General features: G+C 48.8%; 1 protein-coding gene across 1 annotated transcript in view; it reads right to left on the bottom strand.

Moving 5' to 3' along the window:
- TMEFF2 (transmembrane protein with EGF like and two follistatin like domains 2) overlaps positions 1-11741 on the bottom strand; it is a 135494-nt gene extending 123753 nt beyond the window's left edge. The window contains exons 1-4 of the mRNA XM_075711072.1: positions 11564-11741; positions 9992-10101; positions 3788-3917; positions 901-927 (exon numbers count right to left, since the gene is read on the bottom strand). Coding sequence (XP_075567187.1) covers positions 901-927; positions 3788-3917; positions 9992-10101; positions 11564-11741 — 445 coding nt within the window. The remainder of the gene's footprint in view (positions 1-900; positions 928-3787; positions 3918-9991; positions 10102-11563) is intronic.
- Between the last annotated feature and the right edge of the window lie 7506 nt (positions 11742-19247).

The raw sequence follows: 19247 nt of genomic DNA, 5'->3' as shown, positions 1-19247 counted from the left end.
CGGAGGAGCACAGCAGCACCCCAGCCTGATGCTGACCTTGCCCTTCCCCTGCCATGGGGCTCCTCGAGCTTACTCAGCGGGCTTGGGCAGAAATGAGCGTAACTCTTAAGGACAACGTTCTGTAGTCACCCAAACTAGCCCTGGCCCTCCCAGCTCCCAGAGAAGCCTGACCCACCAGCCCCACCATGTAAGCAGTTCCCAAAAGTCACATTCCCTGCCCTGAGGCAGGGCACTACCCAGACCCAACACCTATACTTCCAAGAAGGATCGGTCACAAACCCTAGGACCAGTGTTAAACAAGCAAACCCATAAATGACTGCACCTAAGAAATAAAAAAAAAACAACCCCCAACTTAAGTGTAAGTTTGCCTGCGTTTTACAGCATCCCCTGTATGCAGCAAAGGGTTTGGACTATTTCCACGTTCATTTTTGCTGCTGCTGTTTGTATAAAAACACATTGTTCTTTCCCTGTGACATTTCTTCCTATCTTTGAAAGAATGCTCTCCGTTACCACAAAATATTTGGCTTGAATCCTCCAGCGAGGAGGAGCCAAGGGTTTGGCTCATGTTTTAAAAACAAAAGAAATATTACTCTAAATATAAAACAAATGAGTGCAACTGTAACAGTAGATGGAGATAGAGCTCCTAGCACAACCTGTGAATAATTCCAAGCCCTATTAGAAGTAACACAGCTTTCTGAATTTCCCTAGAAAACAGCATGTCATTATTAGGTTCCAGCTTGACTAAAATGCAAAATGTCACTTTTTTTCAGAGAAAAAGCTAAACAAGAGACAATATGTAGTGTAACAACTAAATTGCAAAGCATATCCACTTACAGTCTGAAATTGTGAAAGACAATGCATGTACATATAAACACAAAGATATTAAAAGATGGCTCTTACCTCCATCCCCAGATCCTGAGCCAGCATCTGAGAAAAGAACAGAAAGAAATTTATATTCATGTGCTACAGTGTGTCCTGTAAGCATGCAAAGCAAGGCTGTTCAGTTAAGTGTATTACAGTGTACCTTACTTTTGATGTCATCCCTGGGTAAATTATAGAGATTTAATCTGAACGTAGTTCACTCAAGCCATCTTTCTTATGTCTCAACTCTTTTTCTTTAAAGTCTCTATATCAGACTAAAATAACGTAAGCCCTGGAGTGCTGTAACATCCTCATAAGCCTCTGCCTCGTTTTGTTGTACTGAGACTGATAAAGCTTTGTTCCCAACAGTTGTGCAAAGTTACTTCACTTGGCTACTGCTAAACCCTCACCATCAAAGAGAATTTTTTAAACCCATTTGTTTGAGGCCAGATGAATTGTAAATTCATGTCATTATCTTTACAAAACAGTGACATCTCATCAGATCATAACTAGTTGGAATAAACCATTGAAATTACTAGTATTCAAAGTCTTTAGATAAATGAGTAAAATCCCATTTTTCTCAAGGTTGTTGCTGTGTTTCGAAACTGAGTGCTTTATCTTTATTTTTCCTCTGCTCAATGTTTTGTTGGCTGGAAAGATGAGAGTCACAAATTTAGAAAGTGCAACATCACGAATTTGCCAAGCCTGGAGCTTCATTACGAAACTTTCTAAGCAATGCAAAGCACAGAAATGCACACACATGTAGGGTTACCAAAAATAATCCATAAGAGGAGTTTCTTTTTCAGGGAAGGGAGGGAGGTTGCCATCCCATCCTCCCCCTTAGTGGAGGGGTTATCCATTTATCAGCATCAAGATTAACAGAAAGAGTTTGGAAAGGCTGCTTTGGGATCCAATTACCCTATGAACTGTTAGATCTAATTTACTGACAGCAAGGTCTGGTGGATCTGAACTGGCTTGCACATGCCATCATTGCTCAAAGTTAAAAACCAAAAACATTTATTAAATAAACCTGTCACAAGAATGGCTTAAAATGGTAGATTTACAGAGTAAGACTGCATAGGACAGATGCAAAAGGGGGCTGGAAAAGAGAACAGAAAATGATGGTGTTTTCCCAGTGACCATCTCCTGCGTTTTCCTGATCTGATCTTCTGTCCTGATGCTCTTTCCCAAATGAGCTACCGAGGACAGAGGAAGGAAAGGTGTCTTCATTACACCCTCATGGCTCTGGGAAGCTCTACCTTCCAGGTGTGCCAGGTATCCCCAGCACAGAGAAAGAAATGAACACCTGCTATCACCTGCCTCCTGCAATGAACTACCATATTCTCTGGCTCTTTGGAGGAAAAGGACCTCGTGTCTCTCCTCCTGCCCCTACACTTTGATGCCCAGACCCCAGCTGGTCGTGGCCAGGAGGGCTGCTCGCTGCCAGACCTCCCAGCAGCCCAGGTCTCTGCTGCGGGTCCTGCGCATCCTCTCTCTGCCCCATCTCACGGGGAAAACCTGAGGTACACGGCGGCTCCCTTCTCTGCTGAGCCTCCTCCTTGGGAGAAGGAAAAAGAGGCCAAATGATCAAGACTTCAGGAAAGCCTTTTTTTTTTTTTTTTCTTTTTCCTTCTCCATTTCTGAAATCCACAATGTGTTTCAGAGAGAATGCTTCCAACATGCCATTGCCAGTAGACAAACAAGTTTAAGAAAAGATGTAGCAATGCACTAGAATTATCCCTTTAATCAAAAAGTTTGAACCAAAAAAGACCAGTTGCCATGCCGAGAGAATTTACTAAGTTGAACAAATCCTACACCACAATAGGCTTTGTCAGCCTGAGCTCCATTTAATACCAATATATAGACAAAAAAATTGCAGCATATGTTTTTTTCCTTTTGAAAATTGTCAGGTAACAGCTTCAGAGAAGAACAACATTTCCAGGGAAATAAGTTTATTTTCTCTCAGGTGTACGAAACACAAAATTACGGCACTGCAAAAAGTTTGTCTAATGCACTTTTTATTGACTCCTCCATCCTCAGCCAAGAAAAAATTCTGCTTTAAGTTTAAACAACTCTCTCAAGAACAAAGACTTACTCCTCCTGCTCTTTTCAAGTTAACTTCACTGCCCACCTCTAACAGATACTGAGCACAAAAGAAAAACATCAAGAACTCCTGCACATAAGCAACTCAGTTTTCCTGACTGATTTTGCTCATTCACCTTTCTCGCTGTTTCATAAAAGCAGAGATACAAATAGCTCACAATGCTCAGAGTTAAGCAAAGATGTCACAAATGCCAGTCAGTTTTCACATATGTTCTTTAATGAATTCTTCCAACAAGTCCAGAAAAAAAACCCTGTTGCACAGACTTGTTTGTTAAGTGTGTTTTGGGCCAAACCTTCAGCTGGTATAAATTGGCAGGGTTCATTACAACCAGTGGTCTGTTGAATCATACCAGCTGGGAATCCGGCCCTACATACATAAGGAAAAACCTAAGAAACTGGATTGCAGGCAATAATGCTCCCGTTCTATCTCTCCAGATTACGGAGAGGTTTGTGGTAATCCAGACGCCCATTCAGCAGACATCTGCTCATTTAATCTGTTTGCAGTTACTTGTCGTAACAGCTCAGAAGTGTACGCAGAGCACGGGATGATCAGGAGCACAAGATACGTATTAAAAAAAGAAATCAACTTCTGTGCTGCACTCTTCAAAACAGTGTCAAGGGTATACTGCATCATAGACTGTGAGCCTATACTAAGTTAGTTACTTAAAGGGAAGGACGGCAGCCACTTCTCATGCCTAAGACTGCAAAGAATTAACCTGTCATGAATTCAAAGCAGGGATTCAAACGGCTTTTGCCATCCACGGGCTATTTTGTTCAGGGGCACGGCAAGGTCCGCAGGCAGCCTGGAGCGCGTTGTACGTACCGGTTGCACATGATCCTTCGGACACCAGGAGTATTTCGCTCTGCTGCTTGCAGGCAGCCTGTTTCAAGTAGCATTCGTTCTGGTAGGTGTCACCGTTGGAGCCGCACACGGGCACGTAGTCATTGTTACACTGATGGGAAAGGACAGAGAACAGCGGTGTTAGTCACACAAGCTGGGTGGCACAGCACCCATTTGGGTGCCCCCCTGCCCCCTTCCAGTATTAAACCCCTGGGAAAACAACAGAGAGGGAGACACTGACCCTCCTCTTCACCTTTACAGCTGCCAGGGGAGAGGGACGGGGGATTTTTAAAAAGACAAAAGGCAGAGGAGCATAAACCAGACTTGAACAGGTTAGGAAAAAGATTATCTGAATGGGCGAAGTGTTCAATAAGTGTAAGTGCCCCCAGAGAGGCCTCTCCCTGTGCGAACGAAGTGGGGGCATTCCTGCGGAAGGAATATGGGCAAGGCAAACAGCTCCTCGCATCTGCAATAGCGGCTCATGCTTTTCCATTGGATGGCTATAGATAAATTGTAACGAACAGGCTCGCTTTTCCCCTCCTCCTGCACCACCCCCCCCCCCCCCCCCCACTGCTACAGTCGTTTGCATACACAGAAGTGTCCGCCTGTGCGTGTATAACTCTCTATTTAAGTTCTTAGCTATAATTAGAACTGATTGGACAGAGGAAAATTATTTCTGAGAGACCTATGGTCAAAACCCACCCCTCTTTCTGCAGAGACATTTCTGTTCCAGGCGAGCTGCGGCTGGGATGCTCTGTGAAGGTCCAAGCTCTCCCCGCGGCGGCCAGCGGGCAGGAGCGGCAGCACCGCAGCGAGCTCAGCCAGCGCGCTGAAGAGCGCAGAAGTTACTCGCACCACGCACCCCTCCTTCGGCTCAAACTCCTCTCAGCTCTGCAAACTACCTGCTTTGTTCCCTCTACCTCTGAAAGACAGCTTTGCCCTCTCTTCTTTGTTTTAATAAAAATAATTCCATTTTATATTGAAAATTGGGCAACCTACCGGGTGCAGTTATCGTAAGATAATCACACTCCGAGGCTTAGAAATACTTGGATGTACCCTGTACGTGGTAATTATACCAGGGATATGATTATCTCATGATTATCGTACTCCTGGTATGCCTCATTGTTTAATTATAACAAATGGAATGATCACAATTATTATTTACAAATGCTCACCTCTGCTTAAATCCAAGTAAAAATTAAAAAGAAATCATACTTCCTATTTAGCTGTATTATGCCACAAAGTGTCTGAGGTGTGTTCATCAGGCAAAATGTAAAATGCAAAACTGAAATTCCAGGGATATAAACACCAAATATGTTTCAAAGTGAATGACTACAGAAGTGATTAACACAAACAATTGCATAGATTGCATTAATTGCAGGCCTCCACACAAAGCAGCTGCCAAGAAATTATTCATAGTTGGTCAGAGTGACATTTTGATTGGGCCAAATCAAATGACATTTTCCTCATGCATTGTATTTTCTTAAATCTTCCCAAGCTGCTGCCCACCCCCAGCGCTCTCTTCCCTTAGAACAATAAAGAAAACCAGCAGCCACAACAGTAGAAATTCTCTCCTTCCACCCCTAACGAAGGGCTCCTCCACACAGAGATTTTAAACAGTTGATTAAAAAGTGTTTCTATGCTATTTTCACCATTCAGTTCCAAATCTCAGCAATGTTTCAAGCAGAAAATGCCAACTTCATCCAGAAGCTCAACAGCAATTGCTGGAGGCTGATCTGGAATACTTAACAGGACAATTACCACAATCATGCAAATTTTTTAAAGCATGAAGGATCAAATCACGCTTGCTTTAGACATACTATCTGCTTGTCACCCATGGGACTTTTTGCCAGAGCACTCTGTGCAGAGTTTGGCCCAAAGTATCTCAACAGTCTCTGTTACATGTAGAAACAATGTTGGATCCTGTTCCCAAGAAACACAGTGGGAAACTCTCTGCTGGTTTTGCCCAGAGCAAGAGACGATCTTTCATACTGACTCAGCTGCAAATCTGAAAGGCCAGGCAGCCCTACGTTAACAGCATACAGCATCAAGAGTGAAATCCTGATCCACAGAAACGAGCAACAGAGCTGCTAGGAGCTAGGCTGGAACTTCTTCCAAAGCTTGGCAATTTTAAAACGCATTTGAGAGACACCAGGGCTTCAGGAAAGATTAACTCTCCTGGCAGAAGTTCCCCCCCCTCTCCTGTGGCTCCTGCTACACTCAAGCTTGGCTTCAGCCAGCAAAGGTAGAGGGGACTCCATGATGAACACAGGTGATGCAGTCTTTCCTTTCTCAAACTGTGCTGGTCAAAGATGTATATCTTTATCTGCTGCTCACTCTTCCCACCACCGCCTTTGGACAACTAGTATTCAGATGGAAAAGGCAGGAGCCACAAGGAACAAAAGAAGTGGGATCTTCTAGATGGATCCTGCCTTGGCTTTGAGCTGGGATGGCTCTGAAAGCCACCAGGAAACCATAGCGGAAGTTACCCAGGGAAGAAAACAAGACCACTGAGGAGAAGGTTGTGATGCTAGTCACCAGGTTACTCCAAACTTCCTAGAGCTAGACTCTTGTACTTGACCACACTGAATCCAGTACTCGCAGTACTTCACCGTCATAAAATACTTCTTGACAGTGCTGGAGAATATTAGACCTTGACTGCCACTTTCCTCAGCCTAGCATCACATTTTTGGCATTGGTTTAGGGCTCAGTAGACCAAGCCCTAGATGTGGGAATGATCCCTCAAGTAAGGACTGATCAAGTACTCGGGGAAATCCATGTCAAAACACCCACTAAACCCAGCAGCATAGCGCCATACTGTCCACTTCTCTCTTATACATGCACGTTTTTACAATATAGCTGTAGAGCAGGGAAACGGACGGATCCAATTCAGCCAAGTATCAGTCAAAGGCTGCCTTCCTCAGCACTAGCAGCCTTGAGTGCCCACTGTCACAGCCAGGGACAAACCAGCTTTGCAAGCGTTGGGGTCAGTGCTGGGCACGCAAAGCATAAGGTTTGTTTTCTAAAGAACATGGTAACTTGTATAACTCCTCCTCCTGGTAACACTGTTAAGAGTTTGACCTCCTCCTACTCTCACGGATTAACTACTCCCAAAATGCCACCTACATCTTGAACCAAGTAGCATGAAAATACATTCTGGAAATATAATATAAACCTGCAAATTGGCCAGGTGATGTTCCAGCTCCACAAACACTGAAGCATGGGAGGGATTCAACACGTATGAAAACAGGACTGCTTCCTCACATAAAAAACAGTGAATGTCCGCAGCATTGGTGACTAAAGAGAAAAGACGTGATGGAAATACCCTGGTATGTTCTGGGGTATGTTCATTAAATCGAAGAGGGAAGAGAAGCCAGACTGCCCAGCGAGCCCTCCAACCACATTCCTGCTGGCACAGCTCTGCACCTTCTGGTGGACCTGTTGAATTTGCCCTGTGCAGAGAGGGAAGGGGTGGTGGTTTACCCCACGCTCAGCCCCACTGCTGGAGCCAGCACTGGCCCAGGGCCTTCCCTCCCTGCCAGCACCAAGGTCTGGGCTTGCCCTGAGCAGGGGACAGGTCTGCATTTACTGATCAGAGCAGGACATGGTGTTTTCCGACGCAATACGTGTCTCACCGTGAGGAGTCAGTGAATGGGCTATCATTCTGCAGTAGAGTACAAGAGAGCCAACCAATATGAAACCCTTTCTTAGCACATGCCTGTTGGCTCTCCAGGGATGGAAGCCTAACACAGGTGTTCCAGGGCAGTCTGATCATATTCACCCTTTCAAATAAAAATAAATTAATTTTAACTCCACTTGGACAGACATGATGCATCTGTGATTCTGCTTTGAAAAAACCCAAACCAAGATTGCAGCAGTCCTGCTCTCTACTTCTGCCTCCTCCAGCCCCTCAAGACACAGGCTGGCCAGCCCAGGACTTTTCAACAGTACGGAAGCAAAATTAGCTTTCCGTCCTTGACTATTCTCTCAAGCTGCAGTTAAAGCCCCTGGCAAATTCTGAAGAAAACATAAAAAGTAATTATAGTGATGAGGAGTCTGCTATTGATTTGCTCACTATCACCCCAGAGAGCTGTCGCTGAAACTGGGGACCTGAATTCTGATGGAGGACCCCCTTACTCGTGACATAAATTACCTGGCTGGCTCTGCCTTACTTGGTCAGCCTCAGACACCGCACTAGAAATTAATTTTCTACTCTGGTGGCATATCTTTTTGGCTTGTCACATCGTCCACTGATGTTACAAGAGAAGCTAACATCCCCCCAAGCTCTGCCTGTATCAAAGCGGACGCATTTGACTACAGAAGCCCCCGGCACTGCACCGCCCTTGGCAGCGCTGGCACAGGATCAGCCACAGGTAATTTGCCCTCCAAGGTCACAGTCAGCCCCGTGGCTCCATGGAGGGCCCAAATCAAGACAAAGAGCTCCAAGTGTTTACAGGGCCTGATCCAAAGGCCACTGAAACCAAAGATTACTGCCGATTTCAACCCATTTACTAGTCACCAGGCCCACAATTGCCCAACTCATTCTTTCGATCTCATTTACATATTGATACACCAATTATCTGATTTCCTTAAATCTGTTTCAACTGCCCCCTACAGAACTGCTCAACTCGGCATATATATAGCATTCACCTCTCAAAGAGGAGACAACACAGCCCAGAGAGGTTTACTTAGCTTCATTTACCCTGAATCACCAGGGACCAGCATCCTGCCTTGGAAAAACAGCGCTCCCAATGCCGCCTTCTTTGCCGATAGCAACATCTGAGTTTGCTCCTTCTAGGCTGGGAGTCCACTGCTTTATGCCAAATGGCAACACCAAACCAGGACCAAAGACAAGACCCAAGTGCTCTCTGTGGCTGCTCTAAGTTCCCAATGCTCATGGCACAACATCTGTCCTAGCTTACCACCAGGCAATGGGACAAGTCACAGGCGTTTCACTGCACTACAGATTTTTCTTAGAAAAACAGACCAGCCCTTAAATCATACTGTACATACTGAGCCAAGGCAAATGCTCAAAACAGCATTCTCACACTGGAGTTTTGATTGCATGCAAACTAGAAATGGAATAAAAAAAAAAAAAACAACCACAAACATGGTCAATATGAATTCTCTCCCAACATGGGAAACACAAGCACTTCAGCAAACAACTGCCTTGTTCTTATTACAGAAAATTCCTTCTTTGTTTTAAATGAAGGAATTTATCACTTGGGTTTTTTTCTCAGAAGACACATTTGGCTCTGTAAATATAAACGATACTTGTCATGCTTCAAAGCGAATAGTCTATCAAAGCTTAATAATAAATTAATCATTACAGATGTGCACGATCTTGAACTGTGCACTATTTGGCCTGCTCTACTGTAAACACTCAAATCAGCATTACAAGTTCCACAACTTCACAGATCCACATTAAAATGCAAGATACCACAGGGGCATAAACGTACATACAACACGTGCTGGTACATGCTTAAAACTCCTTTAATTTGTTCAGTATTTATTCAGGTCATTATGTAAAGCATAGCAGTTTTGTGAGTTGGCTAAAACATATTAAATGGAATCCTTCATAATGAAATCGGCTGACTGAGAATGCCTGAGGTGTAGATGTAGCTGCAAGAGGGAGAGAGAAGAAATAGAAGGAAAAAATCCTACTACTCAGCAATAGCCCCCCTAAAACTATATAAAACCTAAAGGAAGTTCATGATTTTGGAACAGAGGGATTGCTCCTTAATCTGATCAGCTGGGCAGATAAACAGGCAGAAGCATTGTCACTCTGCAGCCCTTCCTGAAAATATTGCATAAGCACATTACAGATCCATTTCTTTAACTAGATCAGAACTCCGAATACAATAAGCCATGATATGTATCAGAAATGAATTTAGAAAGGACTCTAAATCCTTGTTAAAAGGGCAGAGACAAAAAATCAGAAATGCACAACCCAAAACTGCAGACCTGAAGGGACATTTAAAGCCACAGCGTCTGCATTTTCCCAGAGAAACTTAGGTCTTCTTGACACCAGTTGGTTCTCCTGCCAGCTTTTATACACGCTGCCGGGTTTTCCCTCTAACTTCTCTGCACGTAGAGAAATAAATTGCCAAGTGATAGGTTATAAAGGAAGATCCTTGATTTGTACTCTCATTAGCGAATTAGAGAACAAAATTTCAATCTTCTTACCTTGAACTGACAGACACAAGTCACACTGTCTCCAATCCTTAAACACTCCCCATCAAATTTACAGGTATTGGTGTCGCAGAGAAAGAGATCATTTTCTCTGTCATCGTAACCTCAAATATAAAGAGAGAAGGGGAAAAAAAAAAAAAAAAAAAGAAGATGTCAGCTTTGGTCTAGCAAGAGGAACAATACGGGATGATTGCATTTTAATGCACACAGCACAATAACCTTGTTGATGAAACGACAGAGTCCAGATTTTCTTTTGTCCTTCCCTCTCCTCAGTTTTCCACTTTTTCTCTTGCTTCTCCCTCGGTCTTTCTCTTGGTCCTTATTCCCCACTACATCACACACTTTTTTTCTCTTTCACAGACTCTGTTTCCTCAAAAGTCACCCGGTAATTATGCTATTTCATGGCTCTGGGTTGGAAATGTCATCAACTTATCCCCCATTCGATCACAAATCTGTTGGACAAAAGTCCAAATTGGAATTTCTCCAGCCCATGATGCAACAAAGCCCCCAATAATAAAGACAAACAGGCTGTATGTTTTCCGTGATGGTCTGCCTGATCCCAATGAAGATTGATCACCTCTAAGTTAACAGGAGAAGTGCCAGGTTCCCCACAAGCCGCTGAGTGAACCTAGCCCTCTGCCTTCATTTTCTCCAGGAAAAACTAACAGATCTGACTGAAGATTCGGTTCACGAATCCAAGCATGAATTTGAGATTTCGCTAGCTGGCTTCCCACTCCCCCAGCGTGCAGCAAGGTATTAAACAAAACAGCTATATCAGACTCCAAACCCATTAAGGTCTAAATCCATCGATTTTTTTTTTTTAAAAACATCCGAGCGCTCTTAACCATATTGCTGCATGTTTAAAGATGAAGGGCTTACAGTGGACATTCCACCCACCCCCCCGCCCCGATCTAACATGTTACGTGCGATCCACACATTACCCCAAACAACGCTCTTTCCCTTAGAGGGCTATTGCAGGCTAATTTCAGAATTACTTTAAATATGAGAGAAGGACCGGCTGCTGACCTACATAGGCAACTCATTATAAAGGTCAGCCCGACTTTAAGGAACAGGCACCGGGTTGCCGTCCCCCGATCCGCCCTCGGTTCGTGCGCACGGGAAGAGCCGCCCGCGGGATGCGCACCCACGGCCCGTCTCCCCGCCACCCCTCTCTCCCGCAGCCGCACGCCGAGCCGCCCCGTCGAAGCGCGGAGCTGCGCTCCGGCGGGGCCGGGGAGCCCTGCCGCCGGGGAGCGCTGCCGCCGGGGAGCCCTGCCGCCGGGGAGCCCTGCCGCCGGGGAGCCGCGGCGCTGCGCACCGGCGGAGGGCGCGGCTGCCGCGCCCGGCCCCGCGGAGCGGGGGGCAGCGGGGCGCCCGGCGGCTGCGGCCGCGCCGGCAACGGCGGCGAGCCCCGACGCCCGGGACTTTTCGCCGTCTCTCTCGCCGCGTATTCAGCGGGACGCGGCGCCGCTCGCCGAAGTTGCCTCCCCCGGGCTCGCCCGCGCAACTCGTGGAGTGCCCGGCGGGGCTGCCGCGGCCGGGCGCGGGGCGCGCTCCGGTGCTTACCGGAGCAGTTCCAGCCGGTGGGCGTCTGGCAGTCGCTTAAGGAGGTAGGGAAGGCCGCCAGCTTGTCGGGGCGGGCGAGGACGAGCAGCACGGCGGGCAGCAGCAGCCAGCAGCAGCAGTCGCAGAGCGTCCAGCCGCCGCCGCACTGCCGGGGCGGGGAGGGCTCCCCGGGCACCATGACTTCCTAACTCAACTCTCCGGCGGCGGCGGGCCCCCCGGGCGGCGCGGCGGGCGGCAGGGACGGGCGGCGGGGCCGCTGGGCATCCCGGGGCCCCGGCCGGCGGCGGCAGCGGGTCAGCGAGCGGCGGCCGGGCGCGGGCGCGACGCTGGGGCGAGCGGCGGAGCCCGGCGGGGCGGCGCGGGGGTGCGGGCGGCGGCGGGGCGGGGAGCGGCTGCCATAGGGGCCGGGCGGCGGGGAGCGGGGGGAGGGCGCGGAGGGGCCGCCGCCGCGCAGCCGCCGCCGCCGCCGCCTGCCCCGCTCTGCCGCCCGCATCCCTCTGCGCGGGGGAAGCAGCAGGTCCCGGCCCGCCGCGTCACGTGCCGCCGCCGCGCCGCCCCCATTGGCCGAGCGGGATGCGGGGCCCGGCGGGCGGGGCCGCTGCGCCCCGCGGCAGCGCCCGGGGCAGGGCCGGGCCGGGCCGCGCTGCGCTGCCGGCGGGCGGGGCAGCAGAGGGGGCCGGGGGCGCCGCGCCCGACCGCCCGCGGCCCCGGGGCGACCCCCGCGCCGCGCCGCTGGCTGCGGGCACCCCCGACGGGGCGGGGGCCGCGCCGCTCCCCTCCCTGCGCGCCCATGCATGTGCGCGCAGCGGCCCCGGGCCGGCGCAGGGCCGCAGGTGGCAGGCTCACCTGGGTGCGGGGCATGCACGTACGCGACCCCCCCCCCCCCCCCCCCCCCCCGCCCCGCCATCCCGCACACGCACGCCCGGTTGCCGCTGAAGTTGCTGGCCGCGGTCCCTGCTGCCGGTGTTTAATCACGCGCGGATGCGACGTTAGGGAAAAATAAAGCACCCTCGCGGCTGGCGGGGGCCGAGCGGGCACACGGCCGCCGAGGTGACGGAACGAGCAGAGCGGGGAAAGCAGGGAGAAGAGAGAGCGGGAGATCCTGCCCAGCCTCGGCAGGCAGCGGCCAAGGGCTTGCCGGGCTGCAGCACCATCCCCGCGACGGAGCCGGAGGAAAAATGCACCATCACCGCGGCGCGGAGGGCTGCGCTGCCCCGCAACGCCTCACGCACGCTCGGAGACCGCCGAGCGCGGAAGCCCCGCAGCAGCCTCCCGCCGGCGCCGTGCCGCGGGGCTGCGGGAGCCGCCTCTCCCCGCTGCGCCCTTCGCCGCGGATCCTCCCCGCTCCGGGGCTTTAGTTCGGGGAGGCGGCGGCCGGGACGGGCGGTGGGGACTCCCCCACCCTCCTGGGGGCGGCGGGAGCACGGCAGCAGCGCCCCGTCCCCCCCCCCCCCCCCCGCCGCTCGGTGCTTTCCCCTTTGCGGGCGGTGCTCGGAGCCGCTCGCCCCGGCCCCTGCCCCGGCTCCGCCGCAGGGGTGGGGGCGGCTCAGCCTCGCCCCCTCCTCCACGCCTCTCCGGGCCCGCTCGGGGCCGGCGCCCGGGCGTAGCGAAGCCGACAGACACCTGCCAGGTAACCGGCACCCCCTCGCCCCCCGCCCGGCACTTAACGTGCGGCCCTGCCGGCGGTGGCATGGGGCGGCCGGCGGCTGTCGCGAAAAATTAGAAAAAAAAAAAAAAAAAAACCCACAAAAAAACCGGATCGGTTTGTCCAGACGGCAGCAGGGTAGCGCTTTCTAGACACGGGCGCTCAATCCCCGCGGACGGGGGCTGCCCGTGGTCGGGCCGCTGCCCGGTGCGCGGGGAGGCGGCAGCCGCCCGCCGAGCGGCCGGGCCGGGGCGGCGGGGCTCGGGGCGGGCGCCCGGCGGGCGGGCAGGAGGCGAGCAGGCAGGAGGCGAGCCCTGCCCCTCCGCTGCCCCCGCCTCTCCCTGCGGGGAGCAGCTCGGGACCCCCGAGGGCAGGGGCGAGCCCCGAGGGCGGCCGCTGAGGGCGGGAGGAGGCACGGGTTCCCCGCGGGCCCGGAGGCCCCCGAATGAGTGCGAGGAGGCCCTGCTGGAAGTTCACCGTTCCCAAAAGTATGATCTCCTTTTCGACCCCTGAGCTGAAGATTTAGGACCCGCTTTTCAAAAATACTGGCTGACATATTTGATGCAACCACGCTTTGAGGGGTCTATACAAATCCATACAACAGTACTACTGCTTAGTACCCCTTCACATGGGGGCTCTGTACGTGGGAGCCAAGGAATATTTTATGCTCATATAATTCTTGTCTAGCTTCTCCGTAAGCCGTACGACAGGTTTTCTTCTATCTCTTTTCTGCCCCGTACATCTACATTTGCTCCCTGCTCTGCCCACCCGCTGCTATCCGTATTGACCTCATCCACCCACCTGGAGTCCAAAAGCCTTTGCTACAATCGAAAGGGTATCATTTTGCACATTCCAATATGTGCTAAGGCTCTGATGAAGATCCACACAAATCCCTGTGCCTACTGTTTCCTATTGACTAATCAAGCCCTAAGCAGCACCTAGCAGAAAGGAAATACTAATTTTTACTGCCTGCTAGTGGTTGCACTGAATCTTATTCTTCATCTTCTGTGGGCTTACAGAGCATCTGCCAGCTGAGCACCTGGCGCCAGATCAATTTTTTTTCTTTGGCTTTATCTCTTTATTTTACTTTTTCGTGCCATTCCGTTATTCCATTTACTATCACATTCTTTCCATGTACCCTCTCACCTCTTCCTTTTTGTTTTTAACTTGTTTCTTCTCTCTCGTATTCATTTTTTGTTGCCTGCTGAAACTCAGCTCTCTGCTTGGCTGATCACTGAGGTGCTTAAAAATAAAAAATGTCCTGGCTAGCCAGGTACCACAGTCACACAGCCTCACCAGGGGAATGTCCTGCTCTCTCTTGCTTTCTTCCTGCTTCCCCCCTTGTTTCTTCTTCCCACTTCCCTGGTTCCTCTGTGTGGTCTCACTGCTCTATTTTCCCCTGGCTGCAATTACCATGGCCCACAGTTTCTATTCTCATTCTCTTTTTCTTCTTTTCCTCCACCATCTGCCCTTCTTCCAGCCCAAATCCCCTTCATTTCCACATAGCTACAGATCATAAAGGCACCACTGGCCTCCTTATTTAGAGACCAGTTTAACCAGACCACATACAGGAAATGAAACTCTTAGGCCAGTCTTTCCCAGTCTTGCAGCCAGGCCCTCTCTGATCAGTCTCTCCTGTCACTATAACTCACGCCCAAGATGATACCGCAAGTGTATCCGGCATTCACAGAGTATCATTAAATACAGCAGCAGAAAGTCCGGCTATGGCCCGTGTTCTCCCCAGAGTGCCGTATAACATCGCAGCGACCGAGTCTCAGGCACACGGTTCTGACTTACATTTACCCTGCTTTATTTTCAGCCAGTCAGACAACAGGCACTGCCTGGGGAGACAAAGGAGCCCCTCTATTTTTATACTTGTTTTCCAACTCTGGAATATGGAAGCTCCACCAGAGGTCCTGTAATTGTCACAACACGATGCTTGAACTATGAACTTGAAACTGTCTGAAGGGCAATCTGCTTAAGGCACACTATTACAGTTTTTGCTGTGACTAGCACTAGTATTTTCTTTAAAAAGGTTTTCCTTGTTGATATGAAAACTTTACTTATAAAAACATCTTTATGATAAAAATACATCTCTGTCAGTGTTCCAAAAGGGACAGCTAGACCCACGAGCCCCATTTCTCCATTACCCTCTCTAGCAATTTCTTTTGAATTATAGAGACGGAGATACAATCATTTTTTCATGTAGTTCCTAGCTCCAAAGCATACATTCTTCTGCCCCATTAATCCAACACTCTCAGTAACACATTATTCCCAGCTATACTTCAACACTTAGGCTAGCTGACACCTGCGTTCTTGTACTCCCTGATTCCCATCCCATCTCACTGCTACACAAACACTTCTACGTGTAAACCATGCGATGGGTTCACTACCACACAGGCGGCATTATGCTAGTGTGACGCACAAATTGCGACCAGCATCTTCCCAGTGAGATAATGAGGTCACAACACGTGTGCCCTGGCTCCCTATTCTCCGTGTCCAAACGAACTACCAAAGACCAACAACCATTTGTACTGTTCCTTGTGGTTTTGTGTTTGGCTCCAGTGCCAGAGAAGCAGCAAAAGCGATGTGAAGCCTTCTTGAGAGGGCCCTTCTAGTACACGACGAGGGGAGACTACATCTTGAGTATTAAACCCATTACTTGTGGAGCTTTTCTGAGGTGTGCTCAGTTTTGAGATGCTTATACCACATGAAACAGGCAGATGAGAGGCCTCACAGGTAGCTGATACTGACACAGTTTTATCCAAAACACATGGTCATGCCATATGTACCAGTGCTTGGAGAAGATCAGCTCCCAGGTGAAAAGCAGCTGGCTGAGATGTTTCAAGTGCTCTGGAGATCTCAAAGCAAGGGCAGGGTCTGCCCTGGCTGTGCACTGCACTCCTTTGGCTAGAACTGGGCAGCAGTAGCCGGCAGCTGAAGCCTGGGGCCAGGCTGCACCTGATCCCAGTCCCACGTAGCCACGTCTGTGAGTAATGCCTTCTGTCGCTGTGCTTGGCTAGGAGATGGTGTACTAGCGACAAATTATGCAACCTCAGTTATTCACACTTGTATTATATCTTGGCTGTGCTGCTCTTGGAAGCCTGCAGCTTCCCAAAAGTTTCCCAGAACTTGGGAGAAGCCAACTGGTACAGATGAGTGTAGCAAAAGCTCCTCAGCAAGACAAGCCACGGGTACCGAACACCTGTTCTCTTTCTGCTCAGTCTACCCAAAGACTATAAAGCTGAGTTTGTGGATCCTTATCTCTGAAACACTTTATGGCCTGCATCTGATGTCTCTAAAGGCCCTAGGAAGATGACCTTGGTCAAGAATACCATAGAAAAAAGGCTTCTTACAGTCCAGCTAATATTCATCAACATTTTCCTTGAGTCAGCACCAAAAGTACAGTATAACGTTCCACAGCTGCTAAGAAAAAAACCCCACCAAATGTACAGGGGACATCTGAGTTAGCCTCTTCACCGCTTACACCATACTGCCACATGTTTGTGAAACACACATGTACAGAATTAAAAAAAAGAAACCACTCTGCACAATTCTTGAGAGAATGAAAGCCACACAGCATGTGTGGGCTACTGCAAGATACCACCACTAGTGTTAGTTCCTAGAAAAAGAGTGAAAAAATCTATTTTATCTACAAGAGAGTTGACCAAATAAGGTCCTATCCAGTACTAAAAAGAAAGGAGCGTAGGGGTCACCTACTTTCAATGGCAATTCCTCTTGACAAAAGAGTGGGTCTGATTCCAAAGACGCCACCAGAAAAGGCTTGGGAGCCCAGTTGCTGGTTGGAGGACCCAGCCCAGAAGGAAAGAATGCTGCCTGTTCCGACAAAGGACCAGCAATGGACACACAACCTGTATGGACTTGCTGCGTGTGAAGCTGGAGTTTCCCCCGCCATGGAAGAACAGTGCTTATTCAGGCCTGTGTATTTTCTGGCCTGGTTTGACCGAAAGTTGGCTGACTTAGCCTACGCACATGTTCCTGTCAGAAGTTTGTGAATCTCAAGCAGATTTTATTATCATCGATTTTTCATGTGTGCAGGAAAAGTACATGTGGCTTCACTCAAACACACAGGCAGTAGGATACTCGTTGACTAGATGCAATTTTACAGATTTTATACAGCTTTCAGCTGAATCACATATCTCAATGCAAAGTATATCACTCTTGGATATCACATGGATTTTGAATGCTCTGAGGGATCCTTTAGGTCTATAAACAACAAGCAGATTACATTCATCTACATACTGTCAGACTTTTTTTTCCCCCCTTACTTGTGAGAGAAATATGGCTCTTATTCTTCACTTGAACTAGTGTGTAATCCAAGTACAATTCATGGCCAGTTATGAGAAAAGTGTGCCATATTTTTCATTGTAATTAACTGCTTCAGAGCAAGCCTCTTCATGTATAAAGATGAAGAAAGGTCTCAGCTTTTCCTGAAAGACTATTTGCCTTTCAGCAATGTCTCACACTTTGAGTTTTGACTGAAACATTCCACTACTTTGGTGACCTGTTATGCCAAAAAAGCTGTCTTGTGTTACACTTTACTTTCAACTGAATGTGCTGGCACATGCCAAGAAACAGAACGAAGTATTGCGATGTACACTGGAACGCTATTTTGTGCTGCTCCACACATGAAATTGATGTCAGAAAAAATGCACAAAGGGCATGGAAAATGCAAATAAATACTGTGATCCTTTTTAAATAGATGGATTGAAATGCATGGATCCTAAAGATTTATGCATCCGTTTATAGTCCATTCTGGAGCTTTAACATTTCATGCAGCTTGTAGGAGGGAGTGTATTATTTATATAAAGTCATGGTTATTCAGCAGTGTTTATTCCTGAAGAGCAACGAAACGTCTTCAAGGGAAAAGAAGAAATTCATAACTCCGGTGTACTACCAGTCTTAAGACTTAACAGTCTTATTTTTTGATTGATTTACAAAGAGCTTGCTCCTACAAGCACCTTTGTAGCACTGGACATTTTGCTACCAGCAGTAGAAATCACCTCCGTCTCTGAGGACAGACAGCACTACAACGGATTAAGTGGCTTGACAGCTCTTCAAAGAGTTAGATACAGAAAGAGGGGTAGGGGGGGACACCTTTACCATTGTAGAGATATTTGAGCTTTATTTTTGCAGCTCTCTTCCCAGCACGGTACTGAATAGAGATGCACAACTGGGGCCTGCAAGGAGAAAACCCACAGCAGCTATTCACTGATGTCATTTCTGTGTGACATCAGTTTCTTGGCCATGTGAGCTATTTCTTCTGTCTGATGCAGTGTAACATCCATCCCTTATTTCCTATTATTTTCCTTCTCTATCTTTGGGCTCTTTTGCCCAGAGTTGTTTTTAAGACAAAGAGCATGAAAGTGTTATAACGTGAAAGAGTAAGTGCAGCCTTAGCATACCATTGGTCTTTCTAGCTACCCTTTCTAGCTACTTTACCTCATTGGAATTGTAGTGGTTGCTTTTTTTCCTAGCAGGCAATAAAACTGTTTAAATGAAAAACAACCTGGAGACACACAACAGCATTTCCAAATAGCATTTCTCAGTCAGCTTTTAGGTTCACCTTCTGTGAAGGTGGATGTTGCAGAAGTTACATTCAGCTCACCCCATCTGATTGCACGGTCATATGATTCCTGCAAACAAACGAGAGGAATTAATAGTTTAACTGAACAAATCCCAAGTAGATTGACTTACCCACTCCTGTTTCCACGTAGCAATGCTGTCAGCAGAAACACCTGAGCTGTGTCTATCTGTAGAGCAGAGAGAGCTCAACCGCAGACAGATGTAGTACTGCTCAACGTACAGATGTATGAGCCACTTCTGCTTGTTTTCAGTAGACCCTTGAGGACAGGTAGATAGTACCACTCAGCTGTTTAACAGATGCAGTGAAGGAGGAGTGCTGTTTCCTGCAAGAGAGGCAGCACTGCTGAAGGCCCACAGAAGACACTACACACTCTGCTGAAATACCTCATAGGGGTCCTCTGACATGTAGCCAGGAGTAGGAGATCAGAGCAA

This window comes from Pelecanus crispus, chromosome 5 (genome assembly GCF_030463565.1).
Source record: "Pelecanus crispus isolate bPelCri1 chromosome 5, bPelCri1.pri, whole genome shotgun sequence".
NCBI classification, from domain to species: domain Eukaryota; kingdom Metazoa; phylum Chordata; class Aves; order Pelecaniformes; family Pelecanidae; genus Pelecanus; species Pelecanus crispus.
The sequence above is the reverse complement of the archived record's forward strand: the minus strand, read 5'-3'. Positions and strand labels throughout refer to the sequence as shown.